The sequence below is a fragment of the Rhinopithecus bieti genome, unplaced genomic scaffold (assembly GCF_001698545.2).
Source record: "Rhinopithecus bieti isolate Rb0 unplaced genomic scaffold, ASM169854v2 scaffold_41274, whole genome shotgun sequence".
Taxonomy (NCBI): domain Eukaryota; kingdom Metazoa; phylum Chordata; class Mammalia; order Primates; family Cercopithecidae; genus Rhinopithecus; species Rhinopithecus bieti.
In genome coordinates this window covers 204,538-231,276 of record NW_016816882.1, presented here as the reverse complement: position 1 = coordinate 231,276, position 26,739 = coordinate 204,538, and the positions used below count along the sequence as shown (strand labels likewise).

Genomic DNA, 26,739 nt, shown 5'->3' with positions numbered 1-26,739 from the left:
ATATATATATATTTTAAATTGCTCTTAGATTATATCCTCCTATAGTTACTCTTCTGCAACTTACAGCTTTTCAAGTCTGTTTTGCAAACATGTCCATGTTGATACATGTAGATCCAGATATTTCATTTTAACTGCTCTAGAGTTTCATTTTAATTGCTTTAGAGTGTACCTATTAACAGTTTATTTTCCATTTCCGTCCTGAGGAATAAGTATACTCTTTGTAATTTTTTACTTTTGCAAATGATGCTGCAATAAGCATCCTTTGTATTTTACTGTGCACACCTGTCAGACTTCCCCCAATGGTATCCAGTTCTTGGAGTGTGAAACTCTATTCTTTTGCTCACTGATTCTCTCACTCATGGTCAAGTTTATGGTATGTATTTCAATGCATTTTTTTTTTTTTTTTTTACAAAATCAGAACTAATTCAGAAATACATGATGAACAAAGCACAGTGTGAAACTGTCCTTCCTACCCTCTTCAATACATCTTTTCTTATTTTTGTACACTCAGGTGCTATAATCTCTCATCTGGATTCCTTAGCTCTAGTGAAGGTATTTGTGTGTGTGAATGGTTGTTCAAATTGATGTTTCTGTGAGAGGATGAGCACTGACAAGTCCTATTCTGTCATCTTGCTGATGTCACTCATAAATTTGTGTTTTATACTATCTCACTGTGAACTCATCTTTAGTGGTGTCATTTTCTCTGCTGGGGACTCCTGAGCAATGTGGATAGTTACATTTGGGCTCCAAACCCACATATGGTAGAAGCCCGGGGTTTGCTAATCGTGGGGTCCTTTAAAGGACATGGCTTAGTACAGTGATCTTAAGTTCAAACATACCATCTTGAGCTCACAGAAGATTTCATTCTTCGGCTCCTATATGGGTATAAAACCCACCTCTAGTGCTTACTTTGAGGTTTGACAACTGTTCTCACATCTCCTACAGTGGTAGCTCAAGCTTCTGGCTCTGGCTTTCAGTGCTCTTTCTAGTTTCAATATCTGGGGATTTTCCCTCCTCTTGTGCCATTTCCTCTAGGTATTGGTCTTTATTATTGATATACCAAGTATTACTAGGAATTTATCAAGAGAATTTCTATTTTAATTTAGTTAGTAATATTGCCAGAATAAGAAGTACTAACAGAATTCTGTTAAATGTTGAATCACTTTTCCATTAAAATATAATTCTGGTTAGAAAACAAAACCAGTTGGTTCATACCTTTTAGAAATATATAATACCATATTATTGAGTTTGTGAATTGTTCTTTTGGTGCTAAAGATATGGATAATTTCTAAAAAATATTATAGAGAATTAAAGCTAATTTTTGTTTTCACAGTTTTAATTTCCTTAACAAATTATTTCATTGGGTATTGCAAAGTCTGAGTTAGAAATTTCTAATTTATTATTTTATACCTTGCTTATAATTCTCTTCCTATAAAAACCTTCCTGGATATTTATAAAATAATTACATAATCTTGTATTTGTTTTGTAAAGGCTTTGGTGACCTTTATTTATATGCTTTATGCCTTACCAAACATATCAAATACACAACTGTTAAGAGAGATGAACAATTCATACGACTATAACTTACCAGCCCAATAGTTTAATGTTCATACCAACAATCAGTTAGAAACAACAGACAGCATTCTATTCACTAAGAAGTTTTTTTGCCCATGAGTAACACAAGATACTGAAAAGCAGAATAATTATGAGGTTAGAAATGACTGAGAGAAGTTATTGCAGGCATGTCTACCTAAGCATAAGCAGATCAAATTTAAAACTGCAAACAATGAAAGCATTTTACAGTAGGCTTTATAGAAATATGTAATTATTAAGGAAGAAATCTATAGGTAGGATAAGCAGTGATTTAACTATTTGGAACATGTAGTAATTTTACAAGAATGATGCTTTTAAATAGCATGAGAGGTATTTAAATAAAAAAATAACAATCATGACTATGTTTTTTACAGTAATGCACTCATTTTGTATTTACTATATGTGAGTAAAGTAAATTATTCCTTATAGTAATTAGTTTGTGTGGTAGTTTCATAGAGTTCCAGAAAAACCCAAAGTAAACTGGAGACATTTTTAAAAGTTAATGCAATCTTATTTAGAAATATTTCTTAGTTAAAAAAAAATCAATACCAGGTGTTCAAAGCACCAGCCAATTAGCTTTACCAAATAATTAGCAATCAATCACAACAACATCCATTAACTGTGTGGACATATGAGGAATCTGAAGGCAGCACAGTAGCTTTTGCTACAGAAGCTTGCCAATGCTATAGAAAACATTTTGAGCACAGGACTGAGGGACAGTTGATACAGCAAGAGGCTTCTCAAAATTAGAATAAATGGACATTTTTGGTTTCAAATTATGGAAGGCAAGTTAACAGTAACAACGCTAACAGAATCATTTGCTGCATACAAAACAACTTAATAAGGCATGTAACTTGAGTGTGCATAAAGATGGAGCCATTGGCCCTATACCTGGTGCTGGCGATGCTTGGTGATTCTGCTCCAAGCCTACATCTTTCTAGCTGACTGGCAACAATCTGCCTTTCCACTTCCAGTTCTCGGGTGAGTCGTTGAAACTGAAGCTCCTGTGATTCAAGGAAATAAAAGGCATATAAGGCACCGAAGTATGCTGCTCAGGCGGATATATGAAGTAATGCATGTCACAGGAAACACAGGAACGTACCCATAACATACAGCTATGGTGTGGCTTTGTGAAATGCAATTTGTGGATGAAATAAATGACCTATTGATTCCTAGCTTTTTCAAATCTAAAGGCAACAGAATATCAGCCTTTGTTTGGCATAGAAAACATGTAGATCTTTATTTGCCTTTTCTGATTTTGGTTCTAACTGAGGTCTTTAAACAGTACTTCTGCTATAGAGCCTTATTAAAGTTAAGGCTTCCAGAGACCTTACTTAATGTATCTACATCAGAGGCACAGCAAACAATGGCTAGTTTTTATATTTCTCATACTATATGTCAGCATAGTTTAAAAAAATGTAAATCCCCATGATCAGAATCACTTTACCATGTTTGATATATAGTCTTTTAATTAATAAAAAAAAATGATTCCAATGCCACAAAAAAAGTCTTGCTATATTTATCTATAATAAAACCAACAAAAATTTGCTGTGTCCAAAAGCAATCATATGCCACCATGCAAAGGGAGAGAAGGAACACAAGAAATGAAAAAGACTAAGCCATAACATGGAATTTAAAATATATTCAAAAGCTGGAAGAGTGTCTACAGAAATTATATTCTTCAATCTACATTGCAAAGTGAAGGCAAACAAGTTCTATGAAAGGAGAGGATGTTTTAACTTTATTTGTATTTCTCTCATTGCTAGCTTGATGGGATTTTAATAAGTAGAAAACATGTCATGTTATAAAATATCTAAAGATCAAGTATATTCCAAAGGTTTTAAGCCACAAATAGCATCTCAAGCTCCCCTGTGCCATATTGTCTCCTCACAAGTCTACTCAAAGCAAATGCTGAACTGTAAGTAGTTTAATTTGATGACTGCTAGTTCAAAATACGAGACATATGAGTATTAAATCTAGAAACTATTCAGAAATAAAACGACCTAAAAATATTACTTATGATTATATGTATACGTTTGCCATTAAAAATTTTAATTGAAAAGTACATGAACTCCCTGTGAAATCAGGCAAACATGTAATTGCTTGACAGCACTGGCTCTGCAAATTCCACAAGCTATTCCTAGAATAATTTTTAAGAAACAGTCCCTAAACTCCTTACCACCTTCTGATACTGCGAATCCTTTCCTAATGATCCCAGTTGGTGTGGGCGTATTGGACAGGGCCTAGATGAATAATAGCTGGCTCAATAATGCTGTACAATATGATCATAATCGGTAAGTGGGACAATGCTTGCCTCTGCCTAACAATTCTTAGGCTCTTAATAAATGTTCAGTAACAAAAGACTAGATAGACATAAATTGTTCAGAATTCAGTACAAGGCTAAGATCCAATTTGAAAATACTATTATGCTTAACTCACACTTACTCTTTCTTTGCTCTGTAACAGTATCATTTTTTTGTGTGTGTGTGATAGACTTCCATTCGTTCACTTCTTTTACTCACTTGTTATTATATGCATCTTTTCCCACAAGACTGCCTAGTTCTATCAAGCTGGGCCAGGAAAGGACTACTCGGGAATCCCAAAATGTTCCCCAAGCCATCACATTACCTTCGTCCTCTGAGTTCAGTGGCTACTAGGGATTGGGAGCTGGAGTATTGTCCTCATTTTGGGATGGCCAAAAGTTACCATATCAGGTATAGTATGAAGATACATTGCAAATAAGAACAAAGAAAAAAAATTCCATTCATAGAAAAAAATTCCACTGTACAGGAATGAATTTTTATCATGTCTGTGGCTGCCTATGACCTTGTAAACAACCTTTCAAGGAAATGGTTGGGAAAGTTCCTGCTTGAAGGCAGAAGTTGGAATTTCCCATATTTCCTTCCCTCAAAAGCACAGACAGGTGACTTTGGCTCTGCCAAGAAGGTAACACTCATGCCAGACTGTGATGCAGGTGCTGACAGAGACTCTGACTCCAGTAAAGAGGACACTCATTTTCTCTATTGCCTTCTTGCTGTGCTTTCTGCATTAGTTCTCAAGGTCAAGTTCCTGACATAGAAACAACCTCCACACACAACTCTGTGTGTTTGGTGGCTGTAACAATAGTTTCTTTATCTGATCAACTTTGTGGCACAAATTTGGACACCATTCCTGGAATCTTAGTCTCAAGTCTTGTTCTCCAGTACTTGTAACAAGTGTAGGAATTCACTAATAATCCCTTAATGAATTACTTTTCTGTTTAATTAGCCATGTCAGTGTCTGTATCTTACAACCAGAAACTTTGATCGACGCACCCATAGAAACAATTCACAGTTGTTGAGTTGCTAGGAAAGCCTATACACACATGATGTAGCTATACGTTTTATTTAAAAGTAGGGCAATTCCTTTAACATTCTTATGGACTGAGTTAAGTCCACATTATATCCCTACTGGCGCAGAGCCCATAATATTGAACATCACTTTTATCAAAGCCATTCAACCTATTATGTGCCCACAACTTCTCACAAGTAGGACTTCATCAAAGTGCCAAAAGCAGACTATCAAGAAGCTATAAAGTATTGAATCCGTAAAAGTTTCTTAACACCTGTGAATGTTTACAAACAAAAAATATGCTTTCTTGTAAAATTATTACTATTATTCCTACGGAATACAAGTTGAACACACACACATGTGAATGGCACCAAGATGTATGAGTGGGATATCAATATTTGACAATTCAGTCTCTACTGGCTTCTTTTTTTTTTTTTTTTTTTTTTTTTGCGACGGAGTCTTGCTCTGTCGCCCGGGCTGGAGTGCAGTGGCCGGATCTCAGCTCACTGCAAGCTCCGCCTCCCGGGTTTACGCCATTCTCCTGCCTCAGCCTCCCGAGTAGCTGGGACTACAGGCGCCCGCCACCTCGCCCGGCTCGTTTTTTGTATTTTTAGTAGAGATGGGGTTTCACCGTGTTAGCCAGGATGGTCTCGATCTCCTGACCTCGTGATCCGCCCGTCTCGGCCTCCCAAAGTGCTGGGATTACAGGCTTGAGCCACCGCGCCTGGCCTCTACTGGCTTCTTAGACTGACTGATGAGGAGGAGGACAGCATTATGCAGTCATATGAAAACACATCTAATAATTTCCAAAATAACACTCACTAAGATGATGATGCAGAGACATCATCTATGAAGTTAAATTCTTGTATTTTATCCTCTAAACAAAAAATGTGAAGACTGGTTCTTAAATCAGTATCCCAAACTGGGAATCTAAATTATAGGGCAAGCTTATATTTGTTCTTTCGTGAGAAGACAAAAGTTAATGTTAAAAACATTTGTCAGTGATTTAGTGTATGAAAATTTCCTCGTAGAGCCTAGCAAACAAAACCACACATGACTTTAGAAAGTCAAGGCTACTAATATGTTTTAAAAATGGAATCTGTTCACATGTGTTACAAAGCTTGTCTTTTNAACCTGGGCTACACTTGCTTTGATACTTTCAAACACATTTGAATTCTTACATTCGAATGTGTTTCATTGAAAAAATTTCCTCACTCATTTGGTGCCCAGGTGGCTCCCAACACATGGTCAGTGCTACTGCTGCTGTGGTTGGCTTCCCTTAGCTTCCTGGCTGCCTGGGAACCAGCCTCTGCCAGTAACATTGGGGCTGGCTCAGAGATGGTTACATTTTATGATTGAGTGTAACTATATTTGACATCCTCAGCATGAGGGTATGGACATGCATTTTCTTTCTTTCTTTTTACTTTTTTTGGAAATGGAGTCCCACTCTGTCACCCAGGCTGGAGTGCTGTGGTGCAATCTCAGCTCACTGCAATCTCTGCCTCCTGGGTTCAAGCAATTCCCCTGCCTCAGCCTCCTGAGTAGCCGGGACTGCAGGTGCATGCCGCCATGCCCGGCTAATTTTTTGTATTCTTTAGTAGAGACGGGGTTTCACCGTATTAGCCAGGATGGTCTCGATCTCCTGACCTTGTGATCCGCCCGTCTCGGCCTCCCAAAGTGCTGGGATTACAGGCTTGAGCCACCGCGCCCAGCCACAAAGCTTGTCTTTTATATTTACTTCCTTCCTCTCAAATAAGAATACTGATAAATATTCTTTGAGAGAGTTAAGGAAATAGACGAAAATAAAGCAGCACTTTCAGATAAGCCATATTTGGTAGACAGAGCTACACTGCCCATGGAAGCCCACGGAAGGGTTGGCTGCCCCATCTGCCAGCAGGTAGCCTGTGGTCATCAGCTCCTTCAGGGGTGTCTTGGCTGCAGAGAGCCACTTGCATTCAGGCACTGATCAAGGTAAGAAAATAAAGACCAGGCCCAGATTTGCTCCCTTTGGCCTTGGCCAAGGCTTTGTCAGCCTGATTTGGAATTCTCCCTTGCCTAATCCTGCTTTCGCGTCCCCTCTCCTCCACAGGTGTTGATCCCTGACAAATATTCTGCATGTAAAACTCCACGTCAGTGAGAACCCAACCTGAAACAGTCTTTTTTTTTTTTTTGCCTTCCATTTCTATAATGATAGATTTCTCTCTCCCAATTTAAGAATATTGTGAGACACTTCAAAAATACAGAAAATTATAGACAATAACACAATAAACTTCTGTGAATCTGACCAAGCTATAGCAAACTTTAATATTTTGCTACATTTGCGTCAGATGTCTTGTGAAGTAAAATATTACAATTTTATTTTAAAATACAATGAAATCCTGGGTTTCTCTTTTCTACATCCCATTCTTCTCCTTTCTTCCCTCCCTAGAAGGAATCATTACCCTAAATTTGGTGCTTAATATTCACATGAGTATTTTATATTACTACTACACATTTACATATTTACAGAGCCATAAATGGCAAAAGATATAGCATTGTTTTATATGTGCACACAATTTATGCCATTGGTATGTTGTACAGGTTTTGCAGATTGCTTTTACTGCAACATGATTTTGAGATTTATTAACATCAATACATGTAGATCTAGCTAATCTATTTTCACTTCTCAATAGTATTCCATTGCATAGCTATCAATGTCTTTATATGTTCTCATCATGAACCTTGGGTTGTTCCCAATTTTATGTTACCATAAACATTCTGTAAAATAATCTTTCTTGTATAAACCACCTTGTGCACCTGAATCATACTTCTCCAGAGTAAAGAGACCTAGAAGTGGAATTGCTTGGTCGAAAGATACACACATCTTCAGTTTTGCTTGATAATGATTGTCAGGTTACTTTTCAAAGTAGTAGTACTAATTTACATTCCAGCCAGTAATAAATGAGAGTTTCAGCTTCTCCACATTCTTACTGACATCAATTGGTATTCTGGGCCTTAAATTTCTCTTTTCTTTGGTCGTCTGATAGGCATAGAATGCTATTTTGCTTGTGTTTTATTTTGTATTTCCCTGATAACAAACACCTTTTTCCTATGTTTATCGACCAATTTAAGTTTCTGAATCTCATAGGTATCATAACCATCAGGGAAAATGTCTTCCTCCTGCCAGCACCCAGACCTGTCCTCTTCTGTGGGACAGATTTCTTATCAGTTTTAGCCAATGTTGTAGTTTTGGCAAGTTCTAGCTTTGGGCAAAGGATCTAATTTGAACCTTCACCTTAGGCCTCCTCAAATGCCTTTGGCATGGAGCTGTCAAATGGCATGCTCAAGATGACCTAGATTTGCCAGATATCTTCAGGGTAAAAGCCAGGTTTATTGCTTAGGATTCTCGTTTGCATTTTGCTTTTAGTTTTTGTGAACTATTTCTTTTCTTTCTAGCTTAGCCTTGCTTTAAAAAAAATCCAATATTTTATTGAGTATGTTTAGTTTCTTTCAGGAGAAAGACTGGTTAGAATACTGAATCTACAGTATAGCTCTTTCATATTTTCTCTTAATTTCTTCAAGCTGTAGTCAGGGAGAATTTCTCAGCACTGCCTTCAATTCACTATTTCTCTATGTGTCCTGTTGTCCTGTTTATGGTTTATCTCATCTACTTAACTTTTTTTCCAAAGACAGCATTTTTCATTTCTGAGACTTCTTATTAGTTCTTTTTCATGTCTGTTCCTGCATGGTCATTGGGTATGAAATCTCTATCTTTCTTCTTTTGTTTTCCCTTCTTGTTTAGGTTGACTTTTACTTCAACTCCCAAGTTACTCAGTTCTAAATAAGGCTTTAAAATTGTTGATTACTGTGTTTCTTTCAAATAGAAATACTAGGATACTGCACATCTAGTCACAAGGGTACCGTCTTCCTTCTGGCTTTCAGAAACCCCAGGTAGCTTTCAGAAACCCCAGGTAGCTTTCAGAATTAGGTCTCTGCACTCCCGCTCCTTTGATAAGCAGGAAGAGCTCCACTCTTGTTCAAGGCTCAGTCCCTTGAACCATTTTCACTTAACAGTGAAAGCAGGTCATACTTCATCCTCCTGTGGCCTCCTAGTCTCTTACCCTCATTCAGTTCTCACTGATGGCCATAGTGACATATCTCCAGACCCTTTCCAACTGTGCCCTGTGGAAGCCTCATTCCAGTTTACAAACTCTCTATTTACAAATTCTTTATCTTTTAATCAGAATCTTCTCCACCTCTGAGTTACTAAGAATACTCTCCCCTTCCAGGCTTTAATTGAAATGTAGTTCTTCCTTGAAAATACTGCATTTTCCTACAACCCTCTCTGGTGAAGACTATGAATTCCTCCACACCCCAAACCCGAGGTGCCTGGAAGAGGGGAGAGGAGAGATGGTGTGCTCCTGGCTCCTTACTACCTCTAATTATTAGCATAAAGTGGTTCATAATATTCTTCGCTGTCAGTATATGTTGTATAATTGTTCTCATTGTCAGTAGGATCCGCAGTCATATCCCCCTTACATTCTTGATATTAGTAAATCATGTTTTCCTTTTCTTCCTAATCAGTAAAGACCATTATGCTTCCAAAATATGTGCAAAAGCTCATTGTCTTTTGAGCCTCCAGCCATCTAGCTCAGTTGTCAATTTGCATCATTATGTGGATTTACTTCAAGTTAGTCCAGCTGACTAATTCAGGAGTAGCTGCAATAGCTACTACAACTATGATGACGACAATTAAGAAACAGCAGTAGGCGCTCATTTCAGACCATCAGCTTGACAACTCAACTCCTGCCCCCACATTCACACTAATCCTCAGTTCTCTTCCAGGCTTAGTGGAGGGACTGTCCCTTTCTCATCCAAGGCTGGTCTCTGCATGCTCTCCTGCCTCCTCCAGAATCTTGCTGCTCTCTGGAATCCTCCATGTTTCATTTAGTCTAACGCTCAAGTTTTTCTCATCTGAGAACATACCTTCTTGATTATAGGACTCCTCAGTCTGTTTCTTTCTCTTCTGACCTATATTATCTCTTTCATTGAGTATTTTCTTTAAAATGACTGCTTTTTAAGACAGTGTCATTCCAGGCATTGAAGTCATTGAAATCCTGGTTTCCAATGCTTGTATATTTTTCTTAATATAAAATATAGTAATTTTTAGAAATGTTCATCTGTTTGACAAAAATCATCTCATGCTAGCAGTGTAACACACCAAGAGACAACATACCTTTTCATGACTATATATCTCAGCAGGAAAGTACTTAGTTCCAGATATATTGAAAGAAGAAAACAGATGGTCGTTATGTGATGGAATTACTGGTTAAGCAAGCAAGCATTTTTATTTCAACTGTTGTTGGTTAAAAATCTTTGAAAAAAATCTACTTTCTGCCTTAGTGTACTGAGAGTTTTATATCACTGAAATACTAATTATCACTGACTAGCTTTTTAAGATAGAGGGGATTGGGCAGGATTATGTCCTGTACCCAGGACATGCTATAGCATTTCTCCCCATTTCCCACATCGAAAAGATGAGTCAATTATGGTCATGATCATATCTTTGGGCCAAGTTTAGGAAACTATATTAAAAACAAATATTTAAGAACTACTAAGAAATCCCCCAAAACATCCTAAATATCGTCCTGTAACCTAGGCTGGTGCAAAAACCAAAGCAGTCATATTTACAAAGGTCCTTGAATTTCTCATCCTTAAGACAACCAGCAAATTCAACAGAGGTAATCAAATGTCCTGACCATCTACTACAATTTACTTAATAACTGATAGACCATTATTATCTACTTGGTAATCCCTAAATCAATGTATTATTAATTATAGAAATGCTGGGCATACGATGTCAGTCACCATTGTACTGGCTACCTTCCTTTGTTAAAAGGAAATTAAAAATCAAAGATGAATAACATTCTGTTTCTCAAACTGAGAACACCAGCGTCCCACAGGATGTTAACAGATATTCCCTTCAAGGAAGGGTTCCGAGTCAAGCAGATTCGGGAAATGCTGCCCAGGAGACTCTAAATCTTGGAAAGTCACAGCAACCCTACCATATTAAAAGTTCTGAGAAGTCTACCAGCAGGAAGTCAGCTTACCTTTGTTTAACCCAGCACTTCTTTGATTTATTGAACACTAAGCACACTTTTTCTTTTGCAAAGAACAACTATTAACATCTCAAGGAACTATCATTTTGAGAACACAACTTACAAAACACTGAAAAAAAAGTTTATTTGTTGTATTTAGGGAAGGCTGAATTAAGAGGTACTATACTATATTCTACATTTAAAATATTTTTTAGAAATTGGAAAACAAAATTTTAATCACTTTTGTCAAGACTGAATACTTACATAGGGAAGGGCACTACAAAGGGTTAGCCTTCAAATGGAAACTGCTGACGTTGCATCAATTTGAAGACATGAAGGATATACATTATTAGGACAGCTCTGCGGGATTTGTTGCCCTAGGCTATGCCCATCGTCTGTTACACTGAGATCTCAGGATCAAAGAAAAGTGCAACATACAGCTACCCACCTAATTTCTTGCCTTACTAGCTAATATTCTAATAGGAGATGAACAATATTAAGATCGTTGTTGTTTTATCCTACCACCAAAACAGGAATAAACCAAGTTCTAGTTGACATCTTTCCTTCAGTTTTAATGAAGCAGATTGAAAATAGTAAAGTTTATCAGATGTTTGAAGTTTATATTCTAAGACTCAGGCTCTTATCTGTAACTTAGCTCCTCTATTAGGAAACCAAAATAAAGGAGGAGAGGTTTGGGGTACATTAAATATACACAAGAAAAGCTTTTTACTAAAAACCATGTGTGGATGAGAACTTCAAAGAAAACAGAGTCCCATGCTTTTCCTACGTACCCACCACACAGATGGCTTTTTTTTTGGAGACAGATTCTCACTCTGTCGCCCACGCTGGAGTGCAGGGGCATGATCACTGCAACCTCTGCCTCTGCGGTTCAAGCGATTCTTGTGCCTCAGCCTCCTGAGTAGTTGGGATTACAGGTATGTGCCACCAAGTCTGGCTAATTTTTGTATTTTTAGTAGAGACGGGGTTTCACTATGTTGGCTAGGCTAGTCCTGAACTCCAGACCTCAGGTGATCCACCTGCCTCGGCCTCCCAAAGTGCTGGAATTACAGGTGTGAGCCAATGGCTTCTTAAAAGACTGTCTACTCAACAGTGACTCACTGTGTAACTTGCCATTGGCTCTTCAGCCTCTCACTTGACAATATGACCATCACACGGGTCCATGTATAGTGGTAATGTCCAAATTCACTATCTTTAATAGAATTTTCAGTGGTCTGCTATGTAGCTACATTTAAATGATGGATGAGCCATGGCCTTAACCAGACACACCTCTCTCCTCTCCCATACTTTCCCACCTACTGTGTTTTCTGTTTCTGCATGGAGTAGTTCTCAAAGTGTGATCCCTGAACCAGCAACATCAGCACCACCTGGGAACTTCTTAAAGTCAGAGGGGTGGGGTTCAGAAACCTGTGTGTTTTTTTTCTTTCGGAGATGGAGTTTTGCTCTTGTTGTCCAGGCTGCAGTGCAATGGCATGATCTCAGCTCACTGCAACCTCCGCCTCCTGGGTTCAAGCAATTCTCCTGTCTCAGCTTCCCAAGTAGCTGGGATTACAGGTGTGAGCCACCACACCCAGCTATTTTTTTTGTATTTTTAGTAGAGAAGGGGTTTTGCCATGTTGGCCAGGCAGGTCTTGTACTCCTGACCTTAGGTGATCCGCTGCCTCGGCCTCCCAAGGAGCTGGGATTACAGGCGTAAGCCACGATGCCCAGCCAGAAACCCGTTTAAACAAGTCCTCCAGCAGATTCTCATGCACACGGAAGGTTGAAAACCACTGTCCTAATGGAACCACCATTTCTCTTTCATTCAGGCTCAAACTGTAAGTGTTCTCATCTTTTTGTCATTTCCTCCCTTTACCTTGTTCCCATTCTTTGCACATTAAGTGATTTCCCAAATCCTATCAGTTCACATCTTTAGCATAGGCCGAATCCATTTCCTTCCTCACTATTCCTTCAGGTTCACATTAATTTAGACTATTGCAAAAACTCCTCATTAAGTCTTCTCCCTGCCATGGTGGTATGGGGTCCTGCTTCCACTACTTACATTTTTTCCTGATATATTTGCCAAAGTTCAATACTACTCATCAATAATCTCTATGTTTTAAAAAAGGTTTACTGGGCTCTAGGCTCTACGCTAAGTGCCAAGTATTTCTTCATGAACTCCACATAATCAGCCTGTGAGGGAGTCAGAGTCAGCCTCATTTCATAGAGAACTGACTTGCCTATGGTCATTCAAAACCAAGATTTAAAATCACCTCAATCTGTCTTAACCCCATGGTGTTAACCACTGCACACCATGCTCTACCCAACCCAACCCATAAAACCACTTATAAAAAGCCAACTCAGCCTTGTTTTAACACACTCTGTATAGTCTGGCCCCCAAACATCTTTTTGTGGTCTCCCATCACTTCCCTTCACATACCTACACAGAATTATTTGTGGTTTCCTATACACACCACTCAAGGCTTTTCCTCATTTGTTCCATCCACTTGAAACACCCTCCCATAAACACCTACAGTTCTTTATCCAGCCCTTGGGTATAGTGCTCTGTGATATCTTCTCACTTTACGAAACAGGACTCCTCTTAAAGAAGAGTGGAATCTGTATTTCATTCATCTTAGTATCTCTGCAGCTTTTTGCAACAACAACGACAACAACAACAACAACGACAACAACAACAACAACGACGACAACAAACCCAGAAAACCCTGGTAAGTAATTCAGGGTGATTTTATGACTTACTCCCTTATTACAGCCTCCCCTTCCTCCTTGATTTCTTGATCTCTCAGACATCACATGATACGTTATCAAAAAACCAGGGGTTTTCAGCCTTAGCATGCCACTTTTGAAAACTCATTGAACAGACTACTGACATTTAATTGTTGAACTGGGAATGCCATTTATTTTCATTTACTTTTTCTCCTAAAATGTAGAATGTATAGATAGGATGTATAGATATGTGTGCTGCGTATGTGTGTAGATATAAATAATTCTAGTTCAGTCTTGTAGTTGAGGTTTTATTATGTTTAAAATTCCTTCAATTTGGGAAAGCCCTAGTAGTCAAATAAATATTGAGGAAAAGAGATATCACAAGGAAAATGGAAGTTGGAGGAGTGTAAGCTGTAGTTGTCAATGACAACCGTTGCTATCATTGTTCAACAAGGTAGTTATGTGGTAGAATTAATGTCAAAAACACCATGAGATTTTCTTTAAAATGTAATGCCTTGAATATTTGATTAGCTATTACTTTAAACCTTAAGAAATTACGAAAACTAGTAATGACTTAACATGAACAATTTGGGTTTTCACTGTGCATGTGTATATATACAGGTGTATATACATATGTATATACATACACACACATATATATATCAAAATTATTAAGACCAATGATGCATATCACCTAATGTTAGATGCTTATTTGGGGGTTAATTGACTATACAGTATATGACAATAATCCACATAAATCATTATTTGCTGAAATGGAAAACTAAAAAGAATAAATGACCAATTTTCTCCTTCCTCTACGTAGACTAGTTAATGAAAACACTGTAAAAAACATAAAAATGATAAGAGAAACAACAAGGCTAAACTTAACCTTCTATTCCTCAGTAGAGGTAATCAATTGCACTAGAGAATAGGAGGCTTATTTTAAAAACTACTAATTTAAGGTTTGGTTAGCAAGTTAATGAAATCTAATGGGAATGAAAACAAATACTACCTAATACAGGTAGATATTTTTCTTAAGACTACACTAGGTTTACTTTTACAACTGTCCTTTCTGCTCTGCAGATATTCTGTGGCTTAATGTGTGTGTGTGGGTGGCAAGGGTACTAGAATTAGAAAACATATTTATTAGTTATGCCCTAGTCAATTAAATGGCTCCTTGGGAATGCTGGGTAGCTGGCTCAAGAGGCACAAGTGTTCAAAATCTTGTCTTAACTTTTTTCATGTTATCTGTATGGGTTCAATAATATCATCATTCCTTTCGAAACTTCCAGAAGTTATCGTGGGCTTCTTGGGAAAGAAGGTTAAGAAAGATCAATCTATTATCGATAACCATAAGCCATATCTAACCTATAAGGAACATTAAAGCTGTAGAAGAGCTCAGGCACATCCAGCTACAGGCTGAGTCCAACCTCAGTGCATATATGCATCCAGAATAAAGCCCATTTCAGTCTTTGGGTCCACGAGTGCTCTGTTCCTTGTGCTTCCATATTTGATGTCCCTGTCTTTCTCTGACTCTCCTGCTTTCTCCCCTATCATTTGGCTCCTTCCAGCTACATATAAAAGCAATTTTATTTTTTCTTACCCTTATTGAATATCTGCATACTCCCTATTTACCAACAACAAAAAAAAAGCAGGCAAGTAATGCTACTTTTTACTTGTGTTACATCTATAGGGCAGTCAACAGTCAACAGAAAAGGAAAAAAAAGAAAAAGGAAAAAAGAAAAAGAAGTTCCAGATTTGAATATATACTTTGTTCAGACTAATTTATTTGACCAAAAGAATCTTTAAATTGCCATATTGAGAATTCTTCTTCTCTTGCATAAAATACATCCTCACTTATGAAGAAATCTATTTGCTTATGTTTGGAAAGGGCACAATTTAATATCAAATGTCTACCTTTCCTTTTAAGTCATAACAAAAATAATAATATCGAGCAGTACTGAATGAATGCCAACTGTGGGTCAGGCACTCTATTTATATTTTCTCTAATCCTTAAAAAGCGCAGCAGAGTTTTGAGTTAAGCAATCCTAAAATGGGAGGGGCAAAGTAAATGATTTGCTCAAGGTCACATGAATTAGTAAGTGAAGAGTTGGACTGAAATTCTAAATTCTTGCTCTTTCCATTATAGGAAGCTGAAAAATTAAGGTTGTGTCATTTTCTGTTGCTGAAGGTTATATTTAGAACTGTAATTGACTTTATTACTTCAAAACTTTCTTCTCAAATCAAATAAAACCCCGTAATTTAATAAGAACTAAAGAGCCAGATGCAAGTATACATGGGAACTTAACTAATGACAAAGGGGAAATTTCATTCAATGGGAAAAGTACTGCTGTTGTTAAGTAGAGAAAACAAAGCTAGATTACTACCTCAAACTGTACACACACATGTATACACACATAAACACAAGTTCCATAATTAATATAGAAAACAAAACAAAATGACCTAGGAAAATATTTTATAATCTTAAGATGATAGAAATCTTAAATAAGGCAAAAAAAAAAAAAAAAAAAAAAAAAATCCAAAACCATAAGGGAAAAGACAGGCATATTTAACTATACAACAATAAAACTTTGGCTGGGTGCAGTGGCTCATTCCTGTAATCCCAGCACTTTGGGAGGTGGGCAGATCACCTGAGCTCAGGAGTTCAAGAACAGCCTGGCCAGCAAGGTGAAACCCCATCTCTACTAAAAACAAGAAATAGCCAGGCGTGGTAGCTTGCGCCTGTGATCCCAGTTACTCAGGAGGCTGAGGCAGGAGAATTGCTTGAATCCGGGAGGCAGAGGTTGCAGTGAGCTGAGATCCTGCCACTGTACTCCAGCCTGGGCGACGGAGCGAGACTCCGTCTCAATAAACAAACAAACAAATAAACAAAACAAAACTTTGTACTCAGATCACATAGAGTTAAAAGATGAGCAAGAGAGAGAAATATTTGTAACACATAACCTATAATGGATCAATAAAATGTTACGCACAATTTTTTAAACATGTAAAAATAGTCAAGGAATATCAGCAAGCAAGTCTCCTAAGATGAAATGTAAATGCTAACTAAAATATTGAAAAAACTGCTCAATTTCATTAGTAAGGAGAAAGAAAATCAAATAACAATGACAATGACATGTCATTTTTAATCATATTGGCAAACATTTAAAAAAGTAGTAACAGCCAGGGCTGGTGAGGAACTGGAGGGAAATGGGCACTTGCATGTACGGTTCATGAGAGTGGGATCTGCCATAACCCTTTGAAGAAATAATCTAGTAATAACTATTAAAATTAAAAAGCCATATTCCTCATTCTCTGTCATCCACTTGGAAATCTAGTCTACAGAAATAAAAGCAATGGTATGTATTAAACAGTAATTGCAGCATCATTTGAAACAATTTGAATGTCCATCCACATAGCAATATTGTAATAAATGATGCCATTTCCATTCTACAGCATACTATGTCCTTATTCAAAAGAATGAGTTGGACTTTTATCCATTGCTTCAGAAGGACGATTATATATGATTATGTTAAAAAGTCAACTGAAGAACTGAGTAAAACACAACAAAATTAAAAAACCCAAAGGCTACATAGGTTTGTTTGAACAGACACAGCTGTGAATGAGACACAGCAGATCAGTACGATTGGTCACCTCAGAAGGGTGGTACTGAGAAAGAACAGAGAAATTATCTCCACTTTTATATTATCTCGTTTAATTGTATCACTTGTTACAACACAATTTCTGTAATTAAAATTGAATTCAGAAAATTAAGCAGAAAGAAGAGACACAAAGTATTATTTGCATACACCAGGACAAACCTGTTGAGGAAACTGTCCATTCCTCAAACATGGTATTCTGATTTAGTGGACAACTGATATTTCTGCTTTTCTGAAGCCATTAAAGTATGCTAACAGTGTTCAATAATATTCTAATAACCCATTATGGCCTATTCTAACAATTGGAAACAACACATCAGATTTGAAAGTACACAGCATTGGTGAGGCTATGAAGAAATGGTGTTGCAGGAATGTAAACTGGTACAAACTCTTGGTGGGGCAATTTAACAACACCTAAAAAAAGGTAAATACTATATCTACCTGTTGTCTCATTGGTTTCAATGCTGAGGTTGTGATATACTTGGAAAAGTACACAAAACTAACCAATCAAATAAAACTGGAAACAACCCAATAATCATCAAAATGAGAATAGCTAGATATATACATACATCTACATAATAGGATTCCACGCAATTGCTAGAAAGGATTGAAGTAAGTCCAAATGTGCTGATGCAGAATATCTTTAAGAAAGATTATGCAGGAAAATAAAGCCAGGCAGTTGTTTTTAAAAAGACATCTATGCTAAAATATGCAGAAATAAATTTTTTCTTGATGTATCCTCAAAAAACTCAATTTTAGAGGAAATTTTAACCTTTGGGAAATGGGACTGGATGCCTGTAGGGTGGCTTACTTTTTATTTTATACTTCTGAGTATTTAATTCCTTTTACCTTGGGCATTTATTTTTGTTATTAATTTTGTAAATAAAATAGAGTAAGAGTTGTTTGCTTATGTAAAACCACACTACGACCCCAATTTTTACTAATGCTAAATGTTCCAATTCTGACCTATCAAAGAAAATGTTTTAAGAATTAATTTTCATGAAGAGCATGAAATATATAATATCTTAAATATATATGCTGTAAAATGAACTGTTTGCTTTAATAGATTCTACCGTATGTATTTCTCTGGAAACTCCACAGGATTTAATAAAGAACTAGTATCTTTAGAATGATGCTTTTTGGCTTACTCTATGGTTTTAATTAATTTCTTCCATAAACTGCTAACCAGTAAGGAAGGAAAGAGTAACTGATAATCAATTGTAATTTGTATCTACCTAATCTTTCTTACAAATTTTATATAAATATGCTTTGAAAATAAAACATGCAAGAGGACCCAATTAACTTTAAATTTGAATCATGTCAGGGCTGAATCACTTAGATACCATGTATCACATGGTAAATTTTTCAACTGATAAACAAATAGTTTGAAAGGGTAATCTTTCTTTTGTAATATATAATTTTGATTAGGTATTCAAAGTAGACATGATGTTTTAAGTAGCTGATGATATATGTGTATATTTTTACTGTGGCAAAATATATGCTAACAAAATGTAACATCTTAACCATTTTTAAGTGTACAGGGCTGTAAGTATATTCACATTGTTGTGCAACCATCACCATCATCCATCTCCAGAACTTTCTCATAATCCCAAACTGAAAAAACAACTCCCAGTTACTCCTTTTACCCAGCCTCTAGCAACTACCATTGTGCTTCTGTCTCTATGAATTCGACTACTCTAGGCATCTTGTATAAATGAAATTACTTACATACTATTTGTCTTTTTGTGACTGGCATGATCTCACTTAGCATAATGTCCTCAAGGTTTACAGAATTTACTTCCTTTTTACGGATAAATATTCCATTGCAATATATATGCCACATTTTGTTTATCCATTCATCTGTCAATGAATTGTCAATAGAAACAACTTGTCAATAAAACTCGGATTATTTTATGTATTTTTTAAAATCCCAAAAGTCTATACAAAACTTAAGCCAAATTCTGCAACAAAACATATCTTAAAATTCACACTTCTATTTTCTCCTCTCCTGGCTTCTTTTCCTGTCAAGAAACTATTAACATTCACAAAATTCAATAGTGAAAGGTCTTATCTCCCAGGATGAAAACAGTACTATGACTTTTTCTTCTGTAATTTAAATGGTTGACTTGATTATAAGAACACTTGGACACAGGGCAAGGAGCATCACACCCCGGGGCCTGTTGGGGTGGGGACTGGGGAGGGATTGCATTGGGAGAAATATCTAATGTAGATGACGAGTTGATGGGTGCAGTGAACCAACATGTCACATGTATACCTATGTAACAAACCTGCAGGTTGGGCACATGTACCCTAGAACTTAAAGTATAATTAAAAAAAAAAAAAAGACTTGATTGATTATACATTCATTTGTTTAAACACTGTGGTGGGTAGAGAGAAAGAGGGAAAGGCAGAGGCAACACCAGTGCCTGCACTCCACAGTCACAACAAAGTGCAACAAGCACTCATGTAACCCAGGAAGTCGGCCTGGGGCTACAGAGCAGAGGTGGTCTAAATCTGACATGCAGTTTCTCCTTAAGGAGGTAGGGGAATTGGATTAAAACATTCAAGCTGAAGGGTCAAAACAAATCCCTGTTTTAAGATGTCAAATAAAAGTAGGCACCTAGAAGTGAACATGAACAAACTGCATGGTGCTGATGAGACCACAGAGCTTGGCATCCATTCCCCATTGGTTCAACCAAGCAACACCATCTGCCTTGCCGGCTGCTGGAATGATCAAAAGACCTAAGGTGTGAGAGAGCTTTAACGTGCTTTCGGGCCCCATACAGACTTCTCATCACAGATTTTTGTTCTAATATCCTAGAGCAGCAGTAGGCAAACTTTTTCTAGAAAAGGCCAGATATACAGTAAATATTTTAGGCTTTGTGGGCCATAGCATAGGTCTCTGTCACAACTGCTCACCTTTGACCTGGGATTGCAAAAGCAGCCATAAACATAAATGAAGAGTGTAGTGTGGTTGTGTTCCAGTAAGATTTTATAATATATATGGAAACTGAAATTTGATTTCATCTAATCTTCAGGTGTCATCAAATATTGTGCCTTTGATTATTTTTTAACCATTAAAAATTGTATAAAACATTCTTAGCTTGCAGGCTATAAAGAACAGTCAAGGGCCAGATTCAGCCAGTGGGCCACCTGTCCTGTAGTTTAAAAACTTGTAAGCCTCTTTAAAGGCATACGATTTGACAAAGATTAGAACAAATATGGAAGGATTACAGGATTTTGGTATCAACTTGAATCTGACACTAGGCTCTGTCACTTACTAGCTATTATATAATATTAGACAAGTCACTTTAACATCTGTAAACCCGTTTAATCACCTGTAAAATGGGAATAACAACCACATCAGAGGAGCTGGGTGTGAAGTACATGAACAAAATGCTAAATGTTGTTAGCTATTTTTTAGAGGCATGATAAAGTAAAAAACAAAACTTTATTTTTTTTAATATACCATGTTCTTTCCTAAGAGGTTCACTTGCCAAAAATTTGGAAATATATTTTCAATTCCTAAGTATAGAAAAAAAATGAAGTAATTTCTGCCACAGACAGATGCCTTGGATTCCATTTTTACTAAGCTCTTAGCATTGTACAATGTCATTATGCCACTTAGTTAATAATTTACCTCTTTTATCTTCTGATCATATTCTGTTCTCAATAACCCTATTTTGTTCTCAGTGTCGTTTTTTGTTCTTTCCTCTTAAACTTCATATACAGAAGATCCATTTTTTTTTTTTTTTTTTTTACATAAAATCACAAGAAGGAAGCAGTGGCGGAAGCACCACTCATGACAAATGAGTGAGAAAAATAGTGGTTCCTTTTTGCTACAGCCATAATGCTCTATTTATTTAATTTCAAAGCAAGTAATTTACACAAATTAGGTACTCTCATAACCCTTACAAAATTAAAATGCATGATTTCTTTATATAGCCAGTCTGCAGACATCAAAATATCAATGCTGGCCAGGCATGGTGGCTCATGCCTGTAATCCTAGCACTTTGGGAGGCTGAGGCGGGCAGATCACTTGAGAGCAGGAGTTCAAGACCACCCTGGCCAACATGGTGAAACCCTGTCTCTAATAAAAATATAAAAATTAGCCAGGCGTGGTGGTGCATGACTGTAATCCCAGCTATCTCAGGAGGCGAGCTAGAGAGAATCTCTTGAACCCGAGGACGGTGGAGGGTTGCAGTGAGCCAAGATCACACCACTGCAGTCTAGCCTGGGGAGAAAGAGTGAGATCTATTCTCAAAAAAAAAATAAAAAAAAAAAAAAACCAAAAAAAAAAAAAAAGGAGGAGTCCAGTACAGGGATGGTGGGTACCTTTGTGTTGTTCTTTAATATTCAGATACTGATTTAAGGTAACCCAAAGTCTTAATTCAGTATTTCCCATCATATTACTCTTAAGAAATTCCTTTGTCAATTTTATGAAAATACTAAAAAACAAAAAAAACTCTTTGCCCTTGTTTTCTGAAGCTACTCTGGGCAGTTTTCATGGTAACAAATCCCCACCTCCAGTTAATACACAGGAAAAGATCAAGTTTACTTCCATAACAGTCTTCTCTCCTTCCAGAAGCAGGAAGCCAAAATTGCAAGATAATGCTATCTCTAAACCAAATGCTTGGTGTAAATCCTCCGCAGAGTGCCAAGCTAGGTCAGGGCTCCCGTGTAGGGCTTGAGGCTCCTGCAAACAGCGGCCAGCACGCTGGCCCATACCTCCCCAGGGATATCGTCAACCTTAATGCCTGGGACAGTGCCTGCCTGTCTCCCTGCAAGCATGTGTGTTAACAGGGTTAGAAGACTGGGTCCCTTTGGAAAGAAAGGACAACACAGTCTACCACCGAGACCCACAACCTTCTGAATTTATCAGCAAAGTGAATAAAGGGGCTATAGAAAGGATCACCTCTGGGCAAGCCATGGGTTGATACCAATTCTCTTGGGCCTTATGGGGAAAAAAGTGGTTCTGTGAACAGATCCAGGAACCATGAAGGAATCAACACTTCACTGGGCAATTTTTGCTCTTCACAAGAAATATCCTAGGATCCCTACAACTCAAACTGGAGTCTGAAATCTAAAAACAGACAAGGCCTTCCATTCATGAGAGTTTGCGGTTTCCCACAAAAGAGAACAAACTAACCCAACTTCCTACATAGCGGGCGAGACTTTTCTCTGAAGTACCACCAATGCAGCTGTGGTCAGCTTTTTCCAAAGTCCTGCCATTCACTCAGGAGGCAGTGGTTTCCAAAGGGAACCCTTCTACTGAAGCACTGACCCTGATCCTCCCTTACTCATTTTGCTTGGGGACCTCCTAAACTACTCAGAACTTCTACAGCCTGCAGTAGCACCCACGACACCTTCACCTTCTGTTTAGGTATTTCCATATTCAGCCTGACCATCGCATCACTCTCTGACAGTGCCCCGATTCCCCAGTCCTTCACTTCAGACACTTCCTGTTTCCCTTTCCAGACACACGTATTTCAAGGACTCTCCACTTATTCAGGTCTCATTTTCTCTTCAACTCTGTCATCTGGCTGCTGCTCTAAACTGTACCAACTGTTCTCCCCAAGGTTACTAACCATTTCTTGGTGGCTACATCCAAAGGGCACTTTTCCGTTCTCCATCTATCTACCCTGATGTTTCTGCATCCTTCAAAATCACTGATGACATCCTCCTTGACATTCATCCTTCCTCTGGCTTCACTGATATCACCTTCTATTTTTTGCCCATCCTGCCTCCTCTGGCTATACTGTCTCCTTCATAGAATCCTGTTCCTTCCCCGCCTCTTGTAAATACTGCTTTTTCCAGTTTTCTACTTGCTCTAGAAATTTTCCCTAGGTGAGTCCCTCAATAATAATAGTAACAACATCAGCCAAAATGTACTAAAAGCATGTACTATGTGCTACCTGTCATTCTAAGTCTTTAAATCAAATTGAAAGGCAATGACCTCTCAGTAATTGTGCCTATGATGTAGTAACTGTTAACACTTATTATTCAGAGGAGATACAGCCACGGTCATATGGTGCACAGGGAACACTGGGGACTAGATTCCCTGAGGATCACTGTAGGGCCTGTGTTCTTCATGCCTCTGTTGCTCCCATGGCTTCAAGTAATGACTATGTGGTTGTGGATCTCATATCGACAACTTCGACTTAGATCTTCCTGACCAAGGTGCAAGTCCATGTGTCTGGCTATCTAATGGGTCTCTTCTTGGGGATGATCTACAATCATCTCAAGGTATACACCTGCAGAACATTAAGTTTACTCTCACAAATTCTAGCAATCTGTAATTAGCTGCCTTCTTCAAACCCAAGCATCCTCTTAAATAGCTCCACCACCTTCCACACACAAACGTAAATAGGTCCTATTCCAGCTCTCATTCTCCTTGGATCTAAACCTAACTTATCACTTTACTACACATCTGTGACACTTATCTTTTAAAATGAACTAATGCATTACAATAAAAACAAAGCATTTTAATAGTATTACGCTATGAATGACATGAATATCAAACAATAGGTAAAAATACAGGATCTGGCAAAACCTGACATTTTCTCAGCAGCACACATTAAGTTAATTTGAAAAACACTGTGTTTTAAAATGGCATGTACTTAGCTGGATTTAAGAACAGCAACATTTTCACTGAAAAGGCTCCTAGGATGACTTCAGTCCCAGAAACCTTGCATGTGTATACTTCAGGGCAGTATAGAGAATGACTTGATGTTTTCTGGTTCACTACCCCGGCTCATTCATTCATACAACTAAAATTTATGATAAAGTCAAATTTTAGCCATTCCCTTATATTTCCTCCTAAGTTTTCAGTAAGTCTGCATCTGACACAGACTCATTTAAGGTATCATGATAATAGTGTTACTATTATTTATTAAGTGCATACAATGAGCTACATACTATATACTAAGGCTTTCTATGCATATCAAAAGTGTGAATATAGCCAACACCCAATGAATAATTTCTACGGGTGAAGCATCTTTTATTTAAATTCTACAACCACCCCATGAGGAATATATTACTATTACCCTTAAATTCTACATCCACCCCGTGAGGAATATATTACTATTCCCCTCATTTTAGAGATGTAGATCATGAATATCTAAGGTTACACCAAGAAGACGGCATGGTAGGGATACGCAGTTAGAAGGTGTGACTCCAGAGTTGGTGTTCTTTATCACTCATTCAGCCTCATGCCATGATCTCCAGGGTGTGGAAATGAAATTGATTTCAAGGTGGAGGGGACAAGATAATAATCTCTTAAAAACAATATAAGCCTAAGTAACCCATCAGAGGTCTCACTACCTGGCTTTACTCTGACGTGATCATCTCCTGCAATTTAATAACCGTGACTCATAAGCCTTTCTTTGACATTATCTAAATACGATGGCAGTACCAAACAGCGATGGTCTGCAACAATTATCACAGCTGCCAAAGTTCCAGGGAAGCAGCTGTGGGTACAGAAAATCTAGTTTGCAGGGTTTTAGAGATTATCATCTTCACAGTTTCTCATCTGATAAACAGTGCCTTCTATGACATCCAGCATCCGTTACAGTGAGAAAGTAATATCTTTGGTAGATCTTAAGGCTCTTGGGATGACAAACAAGAATTGGTAAGTACAAGTTAAAAAAAAAACAGCACATTGCTTCATTTATGTATCCGAATTTCTCCATTCTGGATTTTCTATGAGTTCTGTTTTAAGCTCATTTTGTCAATATATCTGATTGAGAAAGCTACTAAACAAGTCCCAGGTGAGACTGCACCATAGCAACAGGCTTCCCAATAATTCTTTGGGGAGCAGAATCTCAGAGAAGTATTTGATTGCCTATTCACACTCTTGATTACAACACACCGAGCTGTTAAACTAAATTGTACGCCATTAGTGCATTGAAGGAACTTTAAAAACTAAACTACCTGATATGAAGATATTTTTCACACATACAATCTCACTGAGATGTGTTTAATTGTTTGTAGCCCATTTCCCTCTTATTTAGAAAATAAGGCAGACATCTTCAAGCTATTTCAAAACTTGCCAATGTCACAGTATAATAATATGATAAATAAGACATTGCCCTTTATCACTAGCAAATACTGAATCTTGGCTCTGATTCAAAAATGTCTTTAATTGTTCACTGTTAATTATGACAGAATATAAATGCACTGTCCTTAGAATTTGATCAGGAGTTTTAAAGTATCTTGAGTTAGATCAGCAGTGGCCAAAATAAGCTATGGAAAAAACCAAGCTCAGTCCCAGAGTAGATTATACTTGGATTTGGCCTATTAGTTCAGCTGGGATGGTATTTTGAGAACAAGCAAAAAATAGGCCACAGAAGAAAAAAGCAGTTTATGTCTGTGGGTTGTACAACTCAAACTGTTAGCCACCCTATGAATTATATCATGACCAAAAGTGAGACCAGGTGATGACACAGGTGGCATGCACAAAACCCATGACAATCAGAAAATCAACCAAAGGCAAATCTAGATGAGTGTGAATTACTATTACCATCCATCTTCACATCCAAATACAACATATTTAAGTGAAAATGTCTAAGAAAGACATTTTCTGCACTTGGGTATAAATTGTGTTGGAGGCAGTAAAACATTTCGGAAATACTTAAATCAAAGAACAGAGAAGCATTTATTATGTAAGGTTATTTTTATACAACCAATTCTTAGTTATTGATGCTAACAATCCAGTGGTGTGTGTCTACTTCAAATTATTAACACTTGTATCTGTAATGCAGAGTATGATGTTTCTGTAGCAGATCTAATTACATTTTGCTTTATTATTAAAATCAGCTAACATTTATTTAATATACACATGTATGGGAAAGGTGGTGTCCCTGAAACCTGCTAAGCAGGAGAACAGCTGGCTCATAATTACAAAGACACCACAGACAGGCTTCACAGACAAAAAATGGACTGAACAACTCAAACCTTAATTACTTTATAAGCACTCATAATTTACATAAGATTGGCACAGGTCACTTGGTATAGATCATTTTTGCTGATGTTGCATTTCACCTTCTTAGGAGCCTGGGAAGCTTCCTGAACTACCTAGAGAACAATTAGAAAATATCATTTCACTAAAGAAAACATGTACTAATATTTAAACACAGCTTTTAAGAAGAAATACTCTTTGGAAGTTATTCATACAATTAAAATATTCAGGATTATTTATTTTAAACAATAGCAAAAAATCATAACACAATATATGTACTGTGCAAGTATTATGTAGTGGACCCCTATTGTTCTTGCTACCTAACATCTTTGTACCTTTCTTCTAGGTGTGGCATTTTGATTTTTCTCTAAAGAAACCTACCTCCCCTATTCTTGGG

At 37.3% G+C, this 26,739-nt stretch overlaps 1 protein-coding gene across 10 annotated transcripts in view; it reads right to left on the bottom strand.

Moving 5' to 3' along the window:
* Nucleotides 1-26,739, bottom strand: part of PKP4 (plakophilin 4) — a 236,480-nt gene that overhangs the window by 106,388 nt on the left and 103,353 nt on the right. For 9 of the 10 annotated variants that reach the window (XM_017855440.1, XM_017855445.1, XM_017855447.1 and 6 more), the window contains one exon: nucleotides 2,485-2,597. The exons of the other annotated variant lie outside the window; for it this stretch is intronic. In XM_017855440.1, the coding sequence (XP_017710929.1) occupies nucleotides 2,485-2,597 (113 nt within the window). The remainder of the gene's footprint in view (nucleotides 1-2,484; nucleotides 2,598-26,739) is intronic. 10 annotated transcript variants of the gene reach the window in all.